Source organism: Oryx dammah, unplaced genomic scaffold (genome assembly GCF_014754425.2).
Source record: "Oryx dammah isolate SB20612 unplaced genomic scaffold, SCBI_Odam_1.1 HiC_scaffold_9, whole genome shotgun sequence".
NCBI lineage: Eukaryota > Metazoa > Chordata > Mammalia > Artiodactyla > Bovidae > Oryx > Oryx dammah.
In genome coordinates, this window is record NW_024070193.1 from 49,446,489 (window position 1) to 49,463,256 (window position 16,768).

Below are 16,768 nucleotides of genomic sequence, written 5' to 3' on the forward strand. Positions count from 1 at the left end.
TGAGAGAGGCAAGCAAGTTAAATCCAAACTTTTTATATACTGCTCTCAAGGAAGCCCATCCCTACCAGAGGCAAAAACATTTGAGATTTCTCTCATTCTCTTCATCAAAATCCCTAATAGTAAAACAGGTCAAATACTTTGGTCATATGAACAATTATTAAAAGCCAGGGTCTTATTACAAGATCCTTTCTAATTTTAAAATTACATATGAATCAATATAAATAGCCAATAAATCACTTACTTGTAGCTTTTTCTTCTCTCTATGAAGAGTCTGATAAGCTGTTACAAGCTAAAATAAAGAAAAAGTCACTAATAACATCAGTCATTCCTACATAGATGCAGTTAATTGTTCTAAACTCTGCTAAAATATCTCATTATGAAAGTCAAAAAATAAGTCAAAGGAACCCTTTAATAGACAATTCAAGTTAATTATATGCATATGCAGTTGAAACTAAATAATGTAGGTAATACATTTCTAAAAAATAAAATGTAACTTGACTATAAAAATACTAAATTACATTTGATTTCACCTAGACACATACCTCACATACCTAATTCATAAAATAGGATTTCACCTAGACACATACCTCACATACCTAATTCATAAAATGCGATTAGAGCCCATTGCCTAAAGACTACTCAAACTGTGGTCACAGATCAGTCTCACAAACAAAAGCATCACCTGGAGCCTGCTATTTAAATAGAAATAGAAGTTCTTGGGCCCCACCTCACACTAACTGAATGAGAAGCAGAGGGAGGGTGGAGAAAGCAATGTGAGAATCAGAAGGCTACAGGCAACAATTTGGTCCAAAATTTTACTAAGAGTCCTGGCCAAAGGGCCTCAGCACCAGTGAAGGTCTTTAACTAGAGACTGCCACACACTACTTACCACCAGGATCCAGCGGAGCTAGGGAATCAACAGTTCAGCCAACGACAGGCGTAAAGACCAGGCCGTAACATGAATCAGAGAACATGAGGAGGAAATTTTCATACTAGCAAAAAAAAGTCATGCCCCTACCTCACAACATTTCCCTTTGTAGCCATTCAACCTTCGTTCCGTCCTCCGCAACCACTGGATCAACTGCTCTTTGCTGAGACTGTCTAAATTCCCAAGTGAGTCTTCAGTCTCACTCTCCATATCAGAGGGTGGATCAAAGAAGGCAGCAGAAGAGTCCAGGTCGAACCGATTCAGGGATTCTCTAGAAGATGTGCGTACCAAAGATTCTTTAGAGGAAGATCGGACTAGAGATTCCTTTACTGGACTCCGAAACAAAGACTCCATAGACGGCACTCGGAGTTGGAGCTTCTGTGCAAAAGACTGCGTGTCACTTGACTACAACCAAAACACAACAAAACATGGGTTTTAAAACACACCTTTATACTTCTATTATTCCCTAATCACCAGCAAGAACCTGTTAAAAGCTCTAGCACATTTAACTTCATTTCTGACATTTTACACAATACAGTGTTCGCTGAAAAACGAGAGATGCCCGGTTATTTCTGAAAAGGCTCTGAACCTTGAGTCAGAGGACTGGGGTGTAGGTCCCAGGTCTGTCACTGAGCAGTGGAATGACCTTCACTAAGTCACTTCCCTTCGGTTTGCCCGTCTGTGAAAAAGAAGGAAGGCATGCTTTCCCAGCAGAACTTGTGCTGTGAGATTCATCTACTAAACTAAGATCCTTGGAGGCAGGGGCCAGCAATACCACAGTGTACACCCAGGACCTCAACTGGGGATATGTACTGTGAGGCATGAAGTGTGTGGCTGAATCTGGAGTCTGCCTGGAGGCGCAGAGTCCTTAACACTCTTCTCAGGCAGAGGGTAGGTAACTCAGAGTGAACCCATTTTGCTCAGTAAGAGAACACAAGGCAGAGCTGACTGGTGACGTTCAGCTCTGCTCTACTTACCACCGTCTACGGGGAATAAACGTAAGCGTTACAAAATCATGAAGGGCAGTGACAGTCTGAGCTCAAGCCCCTGTGCGTGGATCAGTAAGCCTCATGTCAGAAACAGTGACCAGCAAGAGCTAGTCTCTTAATTAGCATATTAATATTAATGATAATGCATTATTTTGTAAAACAGCCATGGAAAATACTATAATTCAATAACTTGTATTATTAAAAGCAGCGTTATTTTGTTCACATGACAGCAGTCAGTACTTAAGGTACTTCCTAGAAACTCATTCTCATTAGTGCAACAGTAACAGTGAGTGGGTCTGAGTGGTAAGATTTTAGGTGATTTTTACTTTCATTTTTCTATTTTCGTGTACTTTGCAATTTATTCCTTCATAATGTGCAAGTTTTACCTCTGTTCTGGGACAGGGTGGAGAAAGTTTTAAGGGAGAGGAGGGACCCTCATGCTCAAAACCCTGAAGACCTACTTTACGCCTACTCCATTACCAGCCACTTGTGACCCACACAAAAAGTGCTTTTCAGCTCCTATAGACAATCTCCTTGTAAACTGCCTTAGGACAAACAAGTGAGAAGTTTGACTAGCACTAGAAATAACTTATTTTAGGTGAGCTAGGACTAATGAACAATGTCAAAGACATTATGTGCAGAAGCTCTCTGCTTGGCAGGAAGGTGACTGAGTGTCATGATTCAGCCTGTTGGGCTGCCAAGCAAAGTTGCCTAAGTTTAAATCCTGGTTCCGCCACAATCAATGTTCAAGACATGAGTCAAGTTACTTAACCTCACGAGTCTTTTTTCCACCTCTCTAAAATAGAGATGACAAAAATAATAATGATGGTAATAATACTACTACCCACCTCATAAGGATGCCACAAGGACTGAATGAGTTAACATGTACACACAAATTGCCTATAATGTAGCAAATATGCAATAAACATTGATTATCATTATCAGTATTAGAGAAAGAAGACTAAAAGACAAACTTTCACTTAAGAACCATACTCAAGCTTATGTGGCAGACTCTTCTGGCTCTACGATGCAGTAGCTTAAACCACAGGCTCTGCAGCCAGACTTCATGGGTTCAAGTCTTCCTTCCACCACTGACCAGCAATATGACCTTAGGCAAGTTACACTGCGCCTCTATGCCTCTGTTTCTCCATAAGTAAACTGGGGAAAACAGCACTCACCTCCCAGGGCGCCCATGAGGAGTACTACATGAGTACATGTGAAGCACTTCGCACCATGACTGGCTTGAGCTGTCATCACCAGATATCCAACAGCAGCTGTCATCACCAGATATCCAACACTATCTATCAATCAATATCTAATCCTCCCTTCCTCCTTTCCGTCAGATGCCAGTTTCGTTCAGGCTAACAGTACAGCCAGGTTAACAATCACCTTCTCAAATACGAACTAAAACCACAATAAGACACTACCACATATCCACTAGGATGGCTAAAATTACAACTATGGAAAATTCCAAATATTGGTGAGGATATAAAGCCATCCATTTTGGAAAACTACTAGCATTTATTAACATTAAAACTAAACACATGTGTACTCTGTGGACCAGCAGTTTGATCCACTGGAGAAGGGATAGGCTACCCACTCCAGTATTCTTGTGCTTTCCTTGTGGCTCAGCTAGGAAAGAATCCGCCTGCAATGCAGGAAAACTGGGTTCAATCCCTCGGTTGGGAAGATCCCCTGCAGAAGAGAAAGGCTACCCACTCCAGTAGTCTGGCCTGGAGAATTCCATGGACTGTATAGTCCATGGGGTCACAAAGAATCAGACATGACTGAGCAACTTTCACTTCACTATATATCCAGCACAAATGTATAATTATGTTCAACAAAAGACATGCCCCAGAATCTTATAGCAGCACTGTTCAAAACAATGCCAAACCTGAAACTACTGTTGATGCTCATCAATAACAGACAAGAAAAATCAACTGTTGTCTGATCATTGGCATACTAGACAGCAACAAGCATTAAAGATTAATAGCCACAAATGAGAATATACATGAATCTAACACTAACAGTATTAAACAAAAGAAGCCAGACACAAAAATATCCACTTCTGATTCTATTTACATAAACTCAGAAACAGGCGAAATTAATCTATAGTGTTAGAAGCTACAACGGTAGTTACCCCCACTCCCAGTGTGAGAGGAGAACAGAAAGGAACACAACGGTTTCTGGGAAGCTGGTAATTTCTGTTTCTTGATTTTGGGTGCTGGTTAGAAAGCTGTGTTTGGTTTGTGAAAATTCAGAAAGCTGTATATGGAATACACGATACTTTTCTATATGTAGATATTATAGTGTGATACATTACATTTCAATTAAAGGATTTTTAAAATTAGCTCTGTGCTTCCCTGGTGGTTCAGTGATAAAGAATCCACCTGCCAATGCAGGAGACACTGGTTTGTTCCGTGATCCAGGAGGATCCACATGCCTCCGAGCAGCTAAGCTGTGCCCCTATTAAGCCTGTGCTCTGGAGTCTGGGAGCTGCAACTACTGAGCTTGGGTGCCCCAGGAGAAGGCATGGCAATGAGAAGCCGCACACCACAACTAGAGAGTAGGCCCCACTCACCACAACTGGAGCAAAGCCCACACAGCCACAAAGACCCAGCACAGCTACAAATAAAAGAACTAACAAAATGATTAAAAATATAAATTTAAAATAATTATAAAATTAGCTTTTCCCAGACTCTGGTTCAGCCACGAGTGTGTGCCAAAGCTCAGCCAGTAATGGATACTACTGAGTGGGCCTCTAAAGGACGGGACCTTCCAGAGTTTTCTGGCAGTCCAGTAGCTAGGACTCCACACTTTCACTGTGGGGGCCTGGGTTCAGTCCCTGGTCAGAGAACTAAGATCCCACAAGCCACACAGTGCAGCCAAAAACCACGATGGAACCTTCTAGAAGAAATATTATTTTCCTGATAAAAAGGAATGTGTCTTTTGTCCTATTGAGAATGGAGATGTATTTCCTGGAGGCCAAACTTGGAACTGTGAGGGAGAAAGGCAGTGATGAGAATGAGAGGGAAAACGGAGGGCAGGACAAGAAGTCAAAGGGAAAAGGGCCTCTAACAACTGTCTCCAGCGTTCCTGCTACATGAGAAACTTAGCTCCCGCTGGCTCCAACCACTGTCAGGCTTCTGGCACCAAAGACATTCAGCGATTTGTAACTCATTGTTTAAAAAGCTGATGGGGAAAAAATAAAATAAAATAAAATAAAAAGCTGATGGGGATTAGAGAAGGAGAAATGTATAAGTAAAAATAAATGAACACAGAGTTACTTTTTAACGCCTTTCTGTCTCACCCGCTTGACCCTGTTTTCACTCCTCCTTCCTACTTTCCCAACAGTGTTGTTGTTCAGACCTTTATCCTCTACCAGCTGGATGTCTGTAGCGGCCTTCTGTTCTCCTGCATCAAATCTCTTACCTACCAATCTGCCGCTGTGTCACACAGTCACTAGGATTTTTAGGATTTCTTCCTAAAATATAATTCGGTTCATTTCATTCTAGTTCTTAATTTGAACTCTCATTTAATAGAAAGATCAAAATCCCTCACTTATGTTCAAGATTCCCACTTCCCAAGACCCATTTCTTTGTAAAATCACCCCTCCACGTAACAGAAACTTAAGTTCTTTTTTTTTTTTTTTGAGAGAGTTTACCCTTTTGATAGTGTGTTTATTATACATTAGTCCCAGTAACCAGTTCACAAAACAGTTCTTTCAGGTAGATAAGTTGATATTTTTACCTACTGTTCCTAATAACATGTATCTAAAAATGCATCTTGATTTTTTTTTTTTACTTAAGTTCTAATAGGTAACTCCTATTTCCTGAGCAAATGCATTGTCTGTGTGCCTCTGTGTGTGTGTGTATGTGTGTGTGTGCCTGTGTGTGTGTGTGTTAGTCACTCAGCCGTGTCCGACTCTTTGCAACCTCATAGACTGCAGCCCACCAGGCTCCTCTGTCCGTGAGATTTTCCAGGCAAGGATACTGGAGTGGGTTACCATTTCCTTCTCTAGGGGATCATCCCCCTCTGTACTATCGCCCAAAGTTTCTGTGCATATGGAAACCCAGACATCCTTCAAAAGTGAGCTCAAATTTCTGGATTTCTCCCATCAGAAACTGCCTTTCTTAATGGCTAAGCACTTTACCAGGACCACTCCTGGAGCACATACTGCCTTCTGACTCACCATTATTACTTACTTATCAGTTACTTACTCGCTGATATAACAACAACTAACTGTTTATGCCTTAAAACAACTACAGAGATAATACAGCACAGTGGTTAAGAACAGACTTCCTCGATTTGAATTCCAGCTTTACTACTTACTAATTTTAAGACCTCTGTTTCAATTTCCTCATCTATTAAAAAAAAACAAAATTACTCTAGTAGATTGTTATGAGGATTAAATGGGCAAAAACATTATAATAGTGTCTCGTATAGGAAGCACTAAATATGTTTTCCTACACTGTATCCACTGCACACACACTCTCACCCCAAACTTTATGCTCTTTTAGGACAGGATCCATATTCTCTATTTCTGTAGTCTTGCCTCAGTGCTTTCCACAGGAGGTGCTTAGGACACATTTGTTCAGCTGAACCTTAACCCGGCAATATGATAATGATGATCTAATGGGAAAACTTGAAATACTCAATGATTGATCAAAATGATACATATCATTTTTTTAACGTAGTGTATCTTATTCTAGAAATCATGGGAAACCATTAATACAACATCAGTAACACTCTACAATAACGTTCATAAGCTTTATTCATAATAGAAAACTGCAAACAGCCCAGGTGTCCATCAATAGGTGAATACCTATAGAATATTCATATAGAAATACTACACAACAACAGATAGGAACAAACTACTGATAACTACAGCAAGGATGAGATTCCAAAAACACTGTGCTGGGTAAAAGAAGCCTTCCGCAGAACCGTGTATACTCTACGAGGCCACTTACATGAAAATCTAAAATAAGCAAAACTCATCCGTCATATGGTGGGAAAAAATTAAACCAGGGTGCCTCTGAGACGAGCACCACAAAGGAACTTTCTGGGGTGATGATAATCTTCCATAACCTGTGGCTGGGTTTGGCACATAAAACTGTCAAAACTCAGTCAATGCACACTTAAGGCTTGTACATTTCATTTTATATAAAATTCACTTCAAAAAAGAAATTACAAACACTGATTTCTAGATAATGATATGCATACTAAAACATTAGTACTGTGGCCTACAACTTTGAAAGGCATCAAAAAAAATAAAATAGATTGAGGTACAAATAGAGGAATGAATATATGGTTAGAAAAAAAGAGTACGGTAAAGTACCAGTGACAGAATTGAGGTGTTAGGTACACATATGTTCACTTTATAAAGTTCTTTCAACTTTCCTGTATGTTGGAAATTTTTCATAACTATTGAAAATAAAATTAAAAGCAGTCTTTCACTTTGAGCAGTATTCAAAAACAGCAATGAAAATTTCAAAATTTAATTTTACTACTATAATTTCTTTTTTAAAAAATTAATGATTTTCAAAACCAGACTTTTCCCCACAACCTAAAAAAAAAAAAACCAGCATATGAGAATGGCCATTTAAATTCCTATGTTTTGCTCTATTGAATTTAGTGAAATTCAGTTGTTATTTTGTTTTTGTTGTTTTTACTGAAGGTTAGTTGACTTACAATGATATGTTCATTTCAGGCATGAAACATTCTGATTAGATATTTTTACAGATTATACAATAAAGTTATTACAATGTTACTGACTCTATTTCCAGTGTGGTACATTACACATCCCTATGACTTATTTATTTTATAGCTGGAATTCTGTAGCTCTCAATCCCTTAGCCTATTTCACCATGCCCCCACCCTCCTCGCCTCTGGCAACCACTAGTCTGTTCTCTGCATCTCATTTTAACAGCATATAAATTTAAATAAGGCAATGCATGGCAAAAAATTATAGCTGGGGAGACTGATGCTTTTGTCAATCTACAATAATCCCACTATCAATAACTAGTCACTGGTCTCTGGGCAAGTAATTTAAGGTTTCATGCCTAATATCTCATCTACACAGTAAGAGGGTAATACTAGATCCTATGGTTATCCTAAACTGCCAAAACACTAAAACTATAATCTAATAAAACTATTTCACAGCTTCTCAGATAAGGATGAATGCTCATATATACTTGTTTTACAAACTATATTTTTCTCTATTACATAGTGGCATACACTAATTATTTTCAAATATCTGAGTTTTTTAAGTCTGTCTAAGATAAAATGTCAATCTGTGAATGAAGAGTCATTCTGATTAGCTGAATGTTATGTACCGATTACCTGAATTTTGTGTACCAAATTAAACTGAAGAGTTAACTACTGTTAAGTATAACAGACATTTTTTTGAAAAGGGTATACTACACTTTTCTGCTTTTTTAGATAAAGATAGTGAGTAACCCTTTGTAATGATATCTCTACCACAAACTGTGTGCCAAAATCTACTGATTTACAGAGGATGATCTACCCAGTAGTAAGGGCGTCACAAGCAGCTACACTTTATAAACTCTTGGGCTTGCTTTTCACCATCCCTTCTACCTTGGTGTCAACTCTGATTTCCTGCTCCCAATTACAATAAGCACTCTACATGCTTCAGGGATATCCATTGTTCCTAATTTGCTAACAGCAACCAACAACCAACCTGTCAGAAATTTGTATAAAAGCAAACAGACTCTGAGTGGAGGTGTCTCCTTGCAACAAGAATTAAATGAGATCACGTACATAAAATGATTAACAACACCTGAGACACAGTAAATGCAATAAACACAACTAACTTTCTGAATATCACACACAAGTTCATTCCTCACCTTAATCAAAACTTAACTCTCCTGAGTTTGATCAAAACATTGGTTGTTATTCATTCTAGTTTTTGCATTCATAATTATATTCAGTCTGTTTGGACTATTCTACAATAGAATTTTCTGATTAATATTCCTTAAAGATCACTGGATCTGTCTAGTAACATTTAGACTGATGCCTCCCAATATTTTACCCCTCCCTCAAGGCACGTGCAAAAAATTATGTATTTGTAAAAGGACTTGGGATTAATTGGAGATGTTTCAAGGCCCAGGGACTTGGCCCAGAATCTGACTGGCCTCCCTGAAAAGAATGAGGTTCTCAGCTCACAGGTAAGCTGTTCATGGAGTTTGGGAAGCTAGACAATACTTTAGAATGTTTAGTCTGCATGATTTAGTTCATAAATCAGGTTGTTGAGAAACTGCCTATGTTCGTGCTCCAGGTCCACAGAATCAGAAATGTTACTGCCCTACACTAGACACTGTTGAGAATAGCCAGGTTAATGATGAATAATCGTCAGTAAAGCCAAAAATAAATGTTCATCTCAGACACTGCTATCATTAAGATTTTTTTTAATGAATTTCTTTCTTTTTTGGAAGGAGTCAAAAGAAGGTTACATGAGTCCCACTCTCCAAATAACTTTTTAAAGTCAAAGATAAACTTAATTCGCTAGTAATAAGATATTCTGCATTAGAACAAACTTTAAAAGAAATGCCATTTTCTTCACATCCCCCTTCGAGAGTATGTCTCTCAACAGGTCTTTCAGTGCTCCTCATCTTCTACAACTGTAAAGTCAGTCTTTTTTTCAAAGTTTCACCTTCATTACCATTAGGTTTTTAAATGAGCAATAATGGAAGCTTACAAGACTGGTGTGTGTGTATATATATATACACACATGTATTACTCTCACTTTAAACTTTTTCCGAAAAACCATCAACAAACTTGGATTTACCATACATACTGCATCAAGTGTTTGGACATCACTGTTTCATTGTAAAATCAAATGCTAATAATATACAGACTGACACTGAAATGACTTGCCCTTTCTTTTAAATAACATTTAAAACAAACCTGAGGAGTTGTGGGTTCACTTCCATTAACACTGTCGGGAGATTTTGTGGCTTGGAAAGACGCATTCTAAGAAAAACAAAGAAACACTGTAAAGAGAGGATCAGAAAACTAAAGTTTTAAAACTGTTAAGAACAAAGGCCAAGTACCAAAACCTATCAGACACACTTATCTATTAAACAAAATTAGTAATTGCTCACTTATTAGAATTTTTTCATGCAAGGCAAAACTAGTATGGTAAGTATTTTAGAAAATTCATTTTGCTATTTTATCTGTAACTAAATAGCAAGGATTAGTATGTAGCTAAATTTATTTCAAACTAATCCCATGCCTCCCCCCATTACAATCACCCCAGTTTTTTCCCTCAATACAAAATTAACATCAGGAATTCAATCAGCAAAACTTAGTCAAGTAGAAAACTATCCAGAGGAAGTAATGTCAATTGTTCCTTACAATTAAATACTATTTAAAGTTATTTGGGCTAAGCTCTGAAAAATATCTTCCTAATAAGAAATGGAAATGCCTCATTCATTTAAAGCCACCAGTCTAAATGAAATTGGTAGGACAGTTTTCAGAAAAACTTAAAATTAAAAATAATTTCTTCCACAAATGAAAGTTTTTTGTTCTGTTCTGTTGGTATGACAAATGTTCTAAGTTACACAGCATTCTACTTATTACATCAAACCTGTGCGAGTTCCATAAGGTTTGATATTCTTCGAGATTCAAAATTCTACACTATTCATAATACACTAAGTGTCTAACTAAAATTAAACCTATAGAAGCAGCTCATGATAAAGTAACATCCATGTTTTAAACAAAAGCATTCAACCAAATACTAGCCACCATGTTTCAATAACTTGTTGCTTAAAAAGTACATTCCCCTACAACCTCTAGGGCTAACCAAGAAAAGGTCAGATACATGACTCTTCTTATTCTTAAATACAATTGGGAAAGGCATGCAACTTTGCAAAAGTGTTCTCAAATTTTTGAACTCTCATTAGGTATTTGATACTATGAAATAATTAATTTTTGCTGTGATAAATGTACTATGATTATGTAGCTTTAGTCTTTATCTTTTAGAAATATATAACGAAATAGGTAAGATTTCTAAAATTTGCTTCAAATAATCCCATGGGGATGGGGAAGAGGGGTGTCTGCATGTGTGATGAGGGCGGGAGGGATATGGTTAGGGAGGTATGAGGGGATGGTATAAGACAGCCATGAGTTATTATTTGCTGACACTGGACAATGGATATTGGGGGAAGGACAAGAAATCTTATGCAATTTTTATTGCTATTTCTACTCTTGCTATATGTTTGAATTTTTCCTTTATAAAAGTTTAAATACCCTGTCCCTCTAACATGAAAAGAGCGATCGAATTTTATCAGTCCAAGACACCTCCTTAAACTGACATAGAGGAGAACAGGTAGGGGAATACAGGAATTAACTTTTATCTTCCTCTTCTCTGCCATCTCAAAGAATTACAGTAAGCTGGATACATGGCATACATTTGTACAACATTATAATTAATGCTTCCCAGCCCTAAAAATATCCTACACTACACACTCTAAAATAAAAGACATATTTCACAGATATCATCAGCAGGTCTCTCTGCCAGGCAACTGAAAAGTAACTGTCTATGTGCAGTAAAAATGCTTTATGTATACTTCATATTCAGTTGCACAGAATATTAAAAAGTTGTTTACTCAAGACTAGAACTTTATTTTTTTTTAAGACTAGAACTTTAATAAATAAAATAAAATTAAATGAATTTTATTTATCAAGGGAAAAAAAAGGAAAGTAACTGACTGTTAAATTATGGAGAAAGCAAACAAGAGGGCTCCATAAGATATTCAATTTATGTAGTAAAAAAAAACCTGGCACATTATTGTGATCCATACAAAAACAGCTATTCTACAACTGTTTGAAATACCACTCTAACAAACAAACAGCATAATATTTAAAAACTTTTCTTTCCTGTACCTATATTTTAATTTACTTGCTATACCATATATCAGGCTTCCCTGGCAGCTCAGATGGTAAAGAATCTTTCCACAAGATTCTCACAGGAGACCCAGGTTCGACCCTGGGTTGGGAAGATCCCCTGGAGAACAGACTGGCTACCCACTCCAGTATTCTTGCCTTGAAGAATCCCATGGACAGGGGTGCCTGGAAAGCCCCAGTTCATGGGGTCGCAGAGTAAGACATGACTGAGTTAGTAATTGCAAAAAATACTATGTATCTGAATAAATGCAAGACAACTAAAGAAAATACTATGTTACCATGAAAATTTAAGTTAGGAATCTCTAGAAACAAGAATTACAGATACTGTCACTACGTATAATGCTTCTTCATTTCTGTCCTGCAAATTCTCATCTTTCAACTTTCAAATGCCTCTTATTTTGTGAAGCCTCCTATGGCTGGCCTGAGGGACTAACACATTTCCTATGCTTGTATTTTCTTCTACAATGCCTTAATTCTTTTGAATTGTTAAGTGTATTTTGACATCTTTGTCTCAATACTAAACTACAAATGTTCAGAGAGCAAGAACCCTACAATTTGCCTGACTGATAGTAAAGGCTCAGGGATTGCTTCTTAACCCCTTATGCAGCCCTTCTTTCAGTGCAAGAAGACTTCTGAATGCCTCCCAGCCGACAGAAGCCCAAAGAACTAGCTCAACACGTGTCAATACTCAACGGTCACCAACACTGTCTCCTGGAGGCAATTCTTAGATAACAAGAAAATGTTTCTGAAGTGCATTTAACTTAAAAGTACACACAGTTCCCTGCCAGATTTGTCTTCAATTATGATTTGTTACATCTTTCAACAATCAGTTTTAACTGCTATAAGGTTATACCATGGTTTTATGTGAGGAGAAATGTTATTACCTGAACAAACAAACAAAATTTAAATAAGATTATCACAGACTTTCAGCCTACTTACCATATTTTAAATAGTTCTAAAGTCTTCATTTTAAAATTATTAGCATTTTTTGTAATAGGATAGGTATTCAATATGAATTGTTTTTATGTACTTATGGAAATGGACCTAGAAGAAGTTCTTTTTTTTTTTTTTTTTTTTTGTCAAGCCTCCATTACTACTACATGAAGTGGAATATCATTTTATATTTTTAAAATAAGTTGGTAAGTTATCTCTAACTGGGACTCCTGTCTCCCTCTCAGGACTGAAAACAGTGAGGTATAACTGGTAGCCCAGAACCAAGAAGAGACCTCTATTCCTAAGAGCCAAGCTAAGGCGTCACAAGAACTCTCAGCTGCTTTCTTTTCTAAAATCAAGTTTAGAAGGAAGGTAACACAGGACTGCTACTGGCCACATGCAGACCAAGTCTTTGCTGGCTGCATGAGTAAGTATGAGTGCGTGCTTAGTCGTTCAGTTGTGTTTGACTCTTTGAGACCCCATGGACTACAGACCACCAGGCTCCTCTGTCCGTGAAATTTTCCAGGAAAAATACTCAAGTGGGTTGCCATTTCCTCCGAGGATCTTTCCAACCCAGGGATCGAACCTGTGTCTTTTGCATCTCCTGCACTGGCAGGCGTATTCTTTATCACTGAGCCAAGTGGGAAGCCCCATGAGTAAGTACAGAAATGTTCTAATTTCATCACCAGCTGCTTAAAAAAAAAAAAAAAACCTCAATCCAAGTTCAGTTGGTGTTCATTCTAACACCAAAAGCTATCCTTACTTGGCAATCAAACTTCTTACTTTTAATTTGCTAAATTTATTAATTTAACAAATTTTCCAAAGTGGAATTATACACAAGATTCAAAATTGTATGAATTCAGTCAGCTGAAAGATAAAGAGGTAATTTTCTTCCTTTCAAATGTTTAATACACAGAAAACTGGTAGTCTCCCAAAATAAGATGCAACTAATTTGTTACAGTAGACTCCACCTGCCTACTCAATATTGCTTAATTATGGATTTATATACAATGAATTTTTTCATTCCTAAAAATGTGAGTCACATCTCAAAATATTCTTGGCCCCCTACCATTAGTTGAACAGAGATTCCTAGCAATACATACCTCTTTTAGTTAATGAGCAAACATTCCCTAGGGAGGAAAACTTAAAAGAGTTCATACCAAGTAAAAGTATTCTTTGCTATATTAATGAAAACAGTGTTAAACTTTGTTGCTGTTAAAAAGCTAGCAAACACACACCAGCCATCAAAACTCAGCAGTTTACACTCTGATTTTTTTAGAGCAAGGTTAGCAGCACAGCACTGAAGATGCTTTGAGAGGTGGTCAGTGACAAGCAACATGAGATATGCTTCTAGAATGACCAAATTACTCTGCTTCCCCACACAGGGAATGCAGAAAGCGGTGGAAGGACTCACCACACTTTCAGTCTGGGTTTTAGGCTGCTTGGAGGAATCCAAAGCAAAGATAGTATACTCAGAGAGAAAAGCAGGCTCTGCTATCATCCCGGCTAGGAGCTGTCTCATTCAGGGTAATGAGCAGAGGCATAAACATAAAATAAAGGATGAAAAACAAATCATAAGGGCATGTTGTAAAGTTCTCATCCCACAAGCACGCACAACACTCTAGTGGCCTTGCACTACCACCACTCCACCCACAGAAATAGTAAGTTCCTGGCAAGGTTCAGGGAGATGAGTTGAGCTGTTCTGAACCCCAAAACTCAACTTTAAACAACTTGCTTATCGACAGACAAATGATGTATGCAACAGGCACCCTAGCATACAGAATGTCTGGCAATTCAGCATTAAAGTCTACACCAATAAGAACAATTCATGATAAAGAACACAAAGCCTTAAATACTGAGCTGCTCATTTCTATAGACAGAAAAAGACAGCATGGAAATTTATGGGGCAGATAAACACACAAAACTTTAATCATTTACTTGTACTTATATACAAATAAATCTTCTTCAATACATACAGCAGAAATTTTTAAAACAAATTGATAATAAATTTTAAGGATAAATTCTATTATACTATAGATAGCTCTTTTGATATACATTCTCATCTACATAATTTTCTTTCATAAACTGTATACTATATACCAAAATACTATCATGATTTCGATGTGTAAGAAATTATAATTAAAATGAACTTTTTGATGGTGGGGGTTACACAAACACACACAAGTAAAAAATTGCATTTCTAATTATTTTTCTCTACCTAGCCCATTTTGGGGCCTGCCTTTTTTTTTTTTTTTTTTTCTGCCCACAATTTTCTGTTCTTTTTCAGGAAATTATTATTACTTCATTTACCTTACTGAAGATAACTTGTTTTTCAAAGTCTTATCCAGACTGCCCTTTTAATTATTTTAATTTCACCTGGAATAAATTGATACAGCCCAATTTCTGTTTTTATTGGTTGTCTTCTCAGAATTTCTTTTATCATTTTCATTTACAGGCTCCTTTTCAGGAAAGCATTACCCTTCCCCTTCCTTCTGTGCTCACCCCTCCTTATCCAGTCAGTCTAACTCCCTGGGTCCCAGTTTGGGTTTCCAGCCCCATAGCAACACAAAGGTTATCACAGACTCAGTCACCAAGCCCATGTGAGGAATGGTTCAGTTCTTGGTCACAAAGCCTCCCTAGAGACAGCAGCTTCTCACAATGGGCCACAGAGAGCTCTAGGCATCAGCTGGGAAAAGCTTTTCTCAGCTGCCTTTCACGAGTGCCGTGAGCCCCACTTTAGCCTCTGGCCTGTAGCACTGAAACAAATTCTGGCAGCACAGAACCCTTCCGGTCCTTCTCAACCAGCATTCAAAGAGAAAATTAAGTCCTAATGCCAGACCTAAGGCGTCTGCTAGCTAGCATCCACTGTTATCTGTCATGAATTAGTATATCCCCTCTGTACTACTCTAACCTCTTTTAGGAAAGAGACCCTGAAAAGCTTTGCGGTTTTATTTTTTTGTCACACCGCATGGCTTGTGGGATTTTAGTTTCCCGACCAGGGGATAGAACCTGGGCCCCAGCAGTGAAAGTGGAGAGTCCTAACCACTGTACAGTCAGGGAACTTCCAAAAAGTTTAGAATCTTTTAGTAGCTCTACTGTGACAAGAAGAGGCCCTGTTTCTATCTTCCCAAACTCTGTTATATATACCTGTTGTAGCAACAACTTACTTTTTTGAGTCAAATTTATTTCATTCTTATTTTCAATAATGTATACATTAGGTACATAATACACTCAGAAAATATAAGAAAAAAGAAAAAATCCACTATAGCAATATATGAGAAAATATGCAGTACAATTATGGCCCTATTTTGCCTATATGGGTAATTTTACTAAACATAAAAACATACAGTCTTTAAACAGAAAAGACAGCAAAAAAAGGGACAAGGTGTCTACTGTTCCCTAGCTCTATTTAGCACTGAAAAGACCAAGGGTATATAAAGATGGTAAAAACTAAAAGAAAAAACAAACCCACACATCAAACCAGAAAACTGGGAAAGTAGCAGCACAGATTCAAGGAATTTCTGGTAAAGTCTCAGGGCACCTGAGACTTAAGAAAAATAAATCATCAAAGATCAGCCTGCTACCCCAGTTTAAAAAAAAAAAAAAAGATCAGCCACTGCAATCCTGAGGATGCTCAATACACTCAGCAAGAGAATGGAACCAACTGGTTCATCATTTGTTTAACAGAGAAAAATAAAGACAGAAGACTCCTATTACTAATATCAGGGATGAAAGAGGGAAAATTACTACTACGTTTACAAAATAAAAAGGATTACAAGGCAATAACTGCATGCCAACAAACTGAACAACATGGGTGACAAAACTGATGCAGGAAGAAACACAAACTATTGACAGAACCATAAAAAGTGAAGAGGCTGAACTGGTAATCAAACACTTCTCATAAAGAAAAGCCCGATCAACTATAAAAAGTGAAGAGGCTGAATTGGTAATCAAACACTTCTCATAAAGAAAAGCCTGGATCAACCATAAA

At 37.5% G+C, this 16,768-nt stretch overlaps 1 protein-coding gene across 5 annotated transcripts in view; it reads right to left on the bottom strand.

The window, feature by feature from the left end:
• Positions 1-16,768, bottom strand: part of GOLGA4 (golgin A4) — a 104,184-nt gene that overhangs the window by 63,501 nt on the left and 23,915 nt on the right. For 3 of the 5 annotated variants that reach the window (XM_040246232.1, XM_040246233.1, XM_040246231.1), the window contains exons 3-6: positions 14,192-14,290; positions 9,844-9,909; positions 1,019-1,333; positions 242-289 (exon numbers count right to left, since the gene is read on the bottom strand). In XM_040246232.1, the coding sequence (XP_040102166.1) occupies positions 242-289; positions 1,019-1,333; positions 9,844-9,909; positions 14,192-14,290 (528 nt within the window). The remainder of the gene's footprint in view (positions 1-241; positions 290-1,018; positions 1,334-9,843; positions 9,910-14,191; positions 14,291-16,768) is intronic. The other 2 variants (XM_040246234.1, XM_040246235.1) reach the window with 1 other exon arrangement.